An 8,642-nucleotide genomic window follows, 5' to 3' on the forward strand; every position below is an offset into this window, starting at 1 on the left:
AAAAAAAAAAAAAATCAGCCAGGTATTACCATGCGTGTAATTTTAGCACTCTGGGAGGATGAGGCAGGAGGGTCACAAGTTTGAGCCCAGCCTGGGCAACTTAGCAAGACCCTGTCTCCAGAAAAAAAAGAATTAAGGATACAGCTCAGTGTGAAGGCTGAGTCTAATCTCCAGTACCACTAACAAATAAACAGAAAGCAAAACAAAGACTTATTTTCTGAGATATTATTACATAATTAGAGAAGACCATGGGCATATTATTCAAAAACCTGCTGGTAAAGAAAGAAAATTCTCGGGCCAGGGATTTAGCTCAGTGGTGCCACCACCTGCCTCGCAAGCATGAGGTCCCGAGTTCGTTCGAACCCTGGTACCAAAAAAGAAAGAAAGAAAGAAAATTCTTCAAATGTGGTCTGGGGCAGAACTTTTTGCATGATGTAATGAGAGCCCCTTTTGGGAATAGCTAGCATCCTTGCTAAAATGCTTGAGCAAATTTCAGACAGACCAAATAAGATTAAGAACTGCTGGGACTGGCTACCCCACTGAGTGGGCCGGCAAGATTGGGGTGAGTCTCATAACAAGTATTCCTTCACTGGGCTTGTTTTGAAAGTTTGTATGTAGCTCTTTTGCTTAACTTCGGATTCTTTATTTTTTTGGTACCAGAGATCGAACTCAGGACCTTATACTTGTGAGGCAGGCGTGGCACCACTGAGCTAAATCCCCAGCCCTTTGGACTTTTTTTTTTAATGCTTCCACTAAGAGCAAATCTTTAATTTGGTTTCCCTTTATGCCAAAGGAAAGTAACACTGTGTTATGCTTATAATAATTCCACCTGAGAAGATGTTTTACCAGAGCTTTAATTCACTACCTGGCCTTATCTTTGGGCAAAATTCAGGTTTTTGGTATTCTGGGTGTTTTTTTTTTTTTTTTTTTAAGTATTTTGAGGCAGAGTCTCTCTTTGTAGTTCAGTCTGGCTCTGAACTATGTAGCCCAGGCTGGCCTTGAACTCTCGGTGATCCTCCTGCCTCAGCCTCATGAGTGCTGGGATTATAGGCATGGGCCACCATGCCCAAATTCAATTTTTGAAGGTTAGGATGATTCTCCATTTTTAATTTCACAGGACATTTAGAAGGTGGTGAAAACAGAATAAAATGCTCTTATCTTTCAGGTACTTTTTGTTTTGTTTGTTGTTGTTAGGTCACCATCCAATAGGTGATTAGGTAAGTGTCCCTGCTTGAAGCCCAGGGTCTCCCTTCTAGTTTTAACCCCACCCACTTACAGATAGTCAACTCTTAGCAACTGAAGGAAACTAGGACTTTACCATAATGGCTGTTGGCTTCAATATTAGGCTCTGACAGCTTTTCATTGTTGGATTTCAGAAGTGGTGCTGCTGGCCTTAAAATAAAAGTTACAAAGGAAATATATATATTAAACACTTTTTCCACTCTAACCCCAAACCAACAAAATCATTAAAGGAAAATCACAAGAAAACAGGAAGTGCCTTCCAAAGTAAAGAAAGCTTTCCTCGCACATTTGGGAAACTAGCATGTTTTCAGCTCTAAGATTATTTGACCAAACTTTCTGCTGTTAAAATCAGTGTGGGGGCCAAGGAGTACAGAGACAGCAGGAGTTCTTTACCAGGCCACTCTCCTTAAATCCTCATCCTGTGTGGCTGTTTCTCTCCACAACACTGCAATTATTTCTGTACTCAGATTTTGAATATTAAGAACATTAAAAATAGTAAAAACAAAAATATTGAGGTCAAATCTATTTTGCCCGTAAGTTAAATTGTCATTTTCCCTCTACTTCCATTATAATTTCATAAGGAAAAGAGGATATCACAAAAATTTGTCTAGAAAGGATATGATCTCAGCATAAAAGCCATTTCCTTATAAGAAAGGATAGTTGGCAATCATTCACTAAGATATACACATAACACACACACACACACACACACGCACACACACACACACACACACACACACCTCACACCCAAGACTCTTATTTTAATTTTCCAAGACCCAAACTACCCAGTGACCAGACTCTCCACACAGCTAAGTCCAGCCATGCCCACAAAACAGCTGCCCACTCTTACAAGGACACTGACCTGGACATTTCCACAGGCATCTGCTTGGCTTTAAAAAAGAAAAAGAAAAACCAAGATCAGTATTAAAATATCCATATGCATACCAGAAAAAGAGTCATTTCTATTACATTTGACTTTCCCGAAGATTGTGTGCCCATAAAAAAGAGAGGAAAGAAATATAGATATGCTCACGCATGAAGAAGACAGAATGTAGGAAAGGGAAAGGAAGATAGAGGTGTATTCTTGAGCAGAGCTCAGTAGTGATCCCAGCTACTTGGGAGGCTGAAGCAGGAAGATCATCAGTGCAAGGCCCTGCTGGGCAGCTTACTGAGACTTCATTTCAAGGAAGAGGGAGTTTTTTTCTTGGTCTAAAGCAGAGATTTCACACCGTTTCCCAAGATATCTAACACTTTGATTCTTTCAGACAGAAGCAATTTTTGTTAGCGGAGTGCGATGGAGATGAAGATAATGGTATAGGAACCAGATCAGTCACACAAGGGGGCAGCCATCTTTTTGATTCAGTACAATTCCAAAAGTCAAAGGCTAAACTGATCCTTGAACTTTTAATTCCAAGGTAGCTTAAGACCAAGTTCAAGATCAGCTTTGGGAAGGTGTTTCCTTGGAAGCTGTCTCTTCCCAGGGAGTTATAGTTTTCTTTCTTCAGAAAAAATCCAGGGTCCTTCCTTGTCTTAGTTACTTTCTTGTTGCTGGCACAAAATACCTGACTCCTCACATTAAAGGAGGAAAGGTTTATTTGGGCTCCCAGTTTATAGAAGTTTCATTCCATAGTCAGCTGGCTCCAAGCCAAGGCAGCATGCAGAGGGGCATCACAGAGGAGAAACAGTCCATGGCACGGTAAGCAGGAGGCAGGGAATGCTCAAGGCAGGAAGTTATATACAAATACATTCAGACCAAGCCCACAGTGACCCAGCTCCTCCCACCAAACATCTCCTCCCAACATCTCACTCAGATATAAACCCATCAGTAGACTAATCCAGCATCACACACCTGTGATCCAGTCACCTCCCCAAAACCTCACCTATGAGCATATGAGGCTTTGAGGGGACAGCTAGATATAAGCTATAACATTTTGCCCCAGCCTCCAAAAGACTCATGTGCATCTCTTTATACAAAATACATTTAATCCATCTTGTAAGAGTTGCCAAAGTCGGCTGGGTGTGGTGGCGCATGCCTGTAATCCCAGCACTCGGGAGGCTGAGGCAGGAGGATCGCTGTGAGTTCGAGACCAGCCTGGGCTACAAAGTGAGTTCCAGGGCAGTCTCAACTACACAGTGAGACCCTGTCTCAAAAAAACAAAAAACAAAACAAAACGAAAAGAGTTGCCAAAGTCCTCATGGAGGCTAATACGCTTCAGTGAAATAAATGAGACACACAAGTAAATACCAAATAGTTTCTCTGATGTGAAAAGCTAAAAGTGTAAATAAGGTTTAAATGGTATAATTGATAGTGTGAAATTGGAAGAAAATGGCTAAAGGGGAAGTGGGAGGGGAGGGGAAAGGAAATAAGGGAAAAGAAAAAAATGTGGAGAAGGGAAAAATGGAAACAAAGTCTTTGTAAATAGGGAAGGGTGGGGGAGGTGAAGGGAGGGCTGGGGAATGGGGAAAAAATAAGAACCAAGACCTATCGTGTAAAGGCACAAGATCCCAATGATAAATGTAACTGGATTGTCTGCTTTCAATGTGCCAATAAACTTATTGGGGGGTGGGGAAGAGTTGCCAAAACCTATCAGTTTCAGCATTGCTGAAAAGTCCAAGTCCAAATTCTCCGCTGAGACTTAAGGCAAACTCTTAGCTGGAGCTCCTGTAAAAATGAAAAAAAAAACTTCAACACTTCCAACATACAGTGGCACAAGATGAACATTCTCATTCCAAAGATGTTGGGCATGGTGGCGCACGCCTGTAATCCCAGCACTCAGAAGGCTCAGACAGGAGGACTGCCCCAAGCTCAGGGCCAGCCTGGGCTACATAATGAACTCCAGGCCAACCTGAACTACGCAGTGAGACCCTGTCTCCTGAACAAAAACAAAAACAAAAAACAAACAAAAAAACCCCCCAAAGGTAGAAATAGGGGGACAGAAAGGAATGGGACAAAAGCAAGACCAAAACCCAGCAGGACAAGCCCAGTGTGGTGAGGCAGGAGGATCGCTGTGAGTTCGAGACCAGCCTGGGCTACGCAGTGAGTTCCAGGTCAGTCTCAACTACATAGTGAGACCCTGTCTCAAAAAACCAAAAACAAACAAACCAAATCCAGCAGGGCAAACATGAAATCCTGAAGTTCCATGTCCAGCATGGGCAATCTATGGCAAGATGGGGACTCTTGAAGGGCTCGGATGGCCTCACTCCTACAATACTGCTGGCAGGTGCCTGTCTTGGGCCAACTCCGCTCATTCTTTGAAGTTTTCCTCAGATAATCCATATTTGTCACTTCTGCAGCTTTCTGGGGTCTCCACTACACTTTCAGCTTCAAGCTCACAGATCACACACTGCCCACTGCCTGGCCTCCCGAGCCTTCTTCTGAAGTCTTCCTGAGCCCACAGCTAGGAAATCCTGCATGGGCCTAAAACCAGCAACATGTGGATGTTGCCAAAGTCTGCCGCCAGCTGAGCAGTAGACAGGTTTCCATCTCTGTTTTTTGTTTTGTTTTGTTTTGTTTTGGTACCAGGGATCAAATTCAGGTCCTGTGCTTGAGAGGCAGGCAGCGGCACCACTGAGCTAAATCCCTGGCCCCCTTCTTTTGACTGTAGGGGTTGAGTGCTTGGACTGTTACCCACTATGAATCCTAACCAGAGGAACAAACTCCCAGGCCATCGCCATTCTGGAACATGGTACCCTGGGGCTCTCCTCTCAGAGAAAAGTATTTTATCATTGTAATTTTGAGGATGCAAAGGGTAGGGTCCTGCTGGTTCCAATGATATCATCAGATCAACTTTTCTATTGTCCTATTCCAAAGTACTTGGCTTTCTAAAGCCAACTGTTTCAGCAACCGAGTTCTTCATTCTATATTTATAGGCTGCATCTTTACTGGAGCTTCATTTCTGGCCAAACTCAACACTTTAAAAAGCATTCCATTGGGCTGTTTGTTTTTTATTCACGAGGTAGAGCTAGCTAAAAACCTCCAACAGTAGCCATGCCACCACCTCAACATTAGACTGCCTTGAATTTTTTTCTGCTAGATTAGTCTAGGGCTGGGGATTTAGCCCAGTGGTGCCACCGCCTGCCTGGCCACGTGCAAGGACTTGATCCCTGATACCAAAAAAAAAAACAAAAACAAAAAACAAACAAACAAACAAAAAAACAACACACATGGCCTGGAGTCCAACTGTCCTTGCAGTTCTTGCCAGCTGAAGCCTCCTGAGCCTGGTCTTCAGCAGCATTTCTATGAACATTCTGATCTTCTGAGCTCCAACCAGAATCTCCCATGAAGCTCATCTTACAGCATTCCAGAGCTGCTTCTTCGGAAGGCATCTCCAGACCTTCCCAAACTCTTTGCACCCTCATTTCCAAAGGCTCTCGCACTTCATGGCCAGGTAGCGTCACAGCAACGACCCTACTTCTCTGATACCAAATTCTATCTTAGTTAATTTCTTGTGGCTGGGGCAAAACACCCAACACCCACAAGTTAGGAGGATTGGATTATTTTGGCTCACGATGCGTAGAGGTTTCAGTCCACGGTGGGCGGACTTCAAGGTAGGGCAGCATGGCAATTTACATACAGCGTGGCAGGGAGGAAGAAGGGAGCACTCAAGGCAGGAGGAGGGAGATGTATATACATCTCCAGCCATGCCCAGCGACCCACCTCCTCGCTTCACCTCCCCAGCATCACATCCATCTATAAACCCCTCCATGGACTCGCCCAATATCAGACTCCCATGAGTCTGTCACCTCCCCAGAACCCCAACTGTGAGCACATGAGACTTCAAGGAGACATCTAGATTTAAGCCACACTGCTCCTTAAACCCATATGCCTCCTGCCATCCAAGGCAGCAGCACCAGAGTTCCCAAAGAACCCACCTTAGCCCCCAACACTTTTATTTTTTCAGAATTTACGGGTGATATGCCATTTCCCTTGAATCTTGGCTAACTGATCTTGTTCCTGAGGGACAGCGGGAGTCCCTAGCTTCCATCCATGTTTGGTTAACCCCGATCATAGGGCAGAAATCATGGCACCCCTGGCAGCTTGACTGGGAGGCATTCAGGGCATGTGTGCATGTGTGTGCGCGTGTGTGTGCGAGTGCACCTGTGTCCATGACACTCACTGCCGGTTATGGGACCCACTGAAACGGCTTCTTCCAGCCACGTGAAAATGCACCTTCTCCCACCTCCCCCTAGTTGGTTGCCTAAGTAGGAAAGCAGCCACTTTCATTTTTGCCTGTCTCGATCCAGGGGCAGCTGAAGCTGCATGCCCAGAATCGTTGGTTACCAAGGTGACACCTCAAGGAGAAAAATGGGTGACTTCTCCTCAGTTCCCCCTGGGGCACCGCACACCCATGGACCGTTCTCAGGCAGAGACCATGTCATAATGGGGGGAAGAAAATCGTGCTCACCTTTAGTTTTCCTCAACACATAGCATTTGGCTCCAACTATCAGGGTGGCAATTATCACTCCAATTATGACAACTGCGATAAGTCCTTTCTTCCATGAGGCAAGAAAGACTGGACATGGAAAGGGGGAGAGAATGAAATATAAAGGTTCTTTCTCTGCCACGTTATTTCTCCGAAATAATATTAGGTTTAAGTAACAATGAAGACTGGTTTTACAATTCTGGTAACTAGCATCTAACCTTGGCATCTACCTCTGAGGGATGCTGTAGTCATTGCAGGTACAAAATTGGTTATTTCTGCTATGAACCGAGGGGAGATGTAGTCTTCAGGGAGGGATCAAATCAACTTTGCTGGGGAGAGTCCATGTTTGGAGTGTCTGTTCAGCTTTCTTCCTTCCCTAGGAAGCCGCCCTTGCCCCCATAGGTGGGGTCCCACACAGGTGGCTCCCCTAACCACGTCCTATCTATGTGACCCAATCCCCATGGCTGCTGATGTGACCCCAGGTGAGTCAACTGGTGTCCGTCTACCAAGAATTTCGAGTTGGGACTGCTTGAGACACTTCCAACCCCTTATAAACGACTTCTCTTTTTACTAAGCTAATTTGAGTGGGTTTCTGTCACTTGCCATGAAAGGGTCTGAGGACGTGTGAATCTTAACCCTTGGTCACTCGAACTGAACTCCCACCCAGTTCCTCTTTTGAGGGGTATATTTTCTGTCCTCCCCTCAGAGCCCATACTCCACCTCGCTGCTGAGGCCTGGACTCACCTTTGACCGTCAATGCGTTGCTGTGGGTGCTGCTTTGGGTGACCGTCGCTTTGTTGGAAGCCACACAGTAGTACTGTCCCTCCTGCTCCTTGCTAGCCTGTGCCTTGTACCAAATTACAGAGGTGTCATTCGAGATGGCTTGGTGGAAGGGCTTGGACTCCTTGTCTTTGTAAAACTTGTATGTGATTGGGCCAGTTCCTTCAGCCACAGAGCAATGAAGCACAATTTCCTTCCCAGACTCCACCTCCACACCCTTCAGGATAGTAAGCTTGACCTGGTACACTGGGGCTGGAAAGCAGGAAACAGATTAGCACCGAGCAGTGAAGCGGGTCAGCCACTGAAGTTCTGATCCTGAACTGTCTCCCCAGCTAGACTTTCCTATGTGTGTGAGAGTGGGCTGGCCGGCAGATGGGTGCTGTTGTGAGCACAGGGGTTTTGAGGTCAGGGAGCTGCTGGCTGGAGGAAGCCGGACACCAGGCCTGGGATGGTCATGGTCCCTTACTAAGGAGGACACGGCCCAATCTGAGATCCTCTCTCATTGTATAGCACAAGGTGGTGGAGGCTCAGAGCCAGACTGTTTGGGCTCAAGTCCCAGCCCTACCACCCACCAGCTATTTGCCTTAATTGCCTCATCATAAATCAAGAATACTACTACAAGTCTCATGTTGCTAAGTACAGATAGGGATAATTTACTGCAATACTTTACACAGGCTTGGACAGTACTCAGAGTTTTGTATGTGTTAGCACTAATGATGCCCCGCCCCCTCTTTGGTACTGGGAATTGAGCCAAGGGCACTGATTTGCACCGATTTACATCCCCGGTCCTTTTTGCATCTTTTTCCTTTGAGACAAGGTCAAGCTAATTTGCTAAGTGTTCCAGGCTAGGCTTGAACTTGCAGTCTTCCTGCCTCAGCCTTCCAGAGCTCGGGGATAACAGGCATGCCCTACCACATTCATCACGGTAATATAATTTCAACCAACAGCTTCCCATGGGCTTCTGCTTTCGCCTCAACATATTCCAAGGGTGAGATTGCACATGTCAATAATCCTGGCACTCGAGGGGCTGAGGCAGGAGGATCGCTGTGAGTTCAGGACCAGCCTGGGCTATATAATAGTGAGTTCCAGGTCAGTCTTAACTACATACTGAGACCCTGTCTCAAAAAAACCAAAACCAAAAAGCAATCAAAACAAACAGAACTCCAAAGCCAAAAAAAAAAAAAAAAAAAAAAAACG

General features: G+C 45.4%; 1 protein-coding gene across 4 annotated transcripts in view; it reads right to left on the reverse strand.

Moving 5' to 3' along the window:
* Window positions 1–8,642, reverse strand: part of Pecam1 (platelet and endothelial cell adhesion molecule 1) — an 89,442-nt gene that overhangs the window by 19,139 nt on the left and 61,661 nt on the right. For all 4 annotated transcript variants that reach the window (XM_010616772.3, XM_010616771.3, XM_010616769.3 and 1 more), the window contains 4 exons: window positions 7,410–7,697; window positions 6,648–6,755; window positions 2,105–2,132; window positions 1,319–1,392 (listed from right to left, as the gene is read on the reverse strand). In XM_010616772.3, the coding sequence (XP_010615074.1) occupies window positions 1,319–1,392; window positions 2,105–2,132; window positions 6,648–6,755; window positions 7,410–7,697 (498 nt within the window). The remainder of the gene's footprint in view (window positions 1–1,318; window positions 1,393–2,104; window positions 2,133–6,647; window positions 6,756–7,409; window positions 7,698–8,642) is intronic.

This window comes from Fukomys damarensis, unplaced genomic scaffold (genome assembly GCF_012274545.1).
Source record: "Fukomys damarensis isolate Sample0158 unplaced genomic scaffold, DMR_v1.0_HiC HiC_scaffold_23, whole genome shotgun sequence".
Taxonomy (NCBI): Eukaryota; Metazoa; Chordata; class Mammalia; order Rodentia; family Bathyergidae; genus Fukomys; species Fukomys damarensis.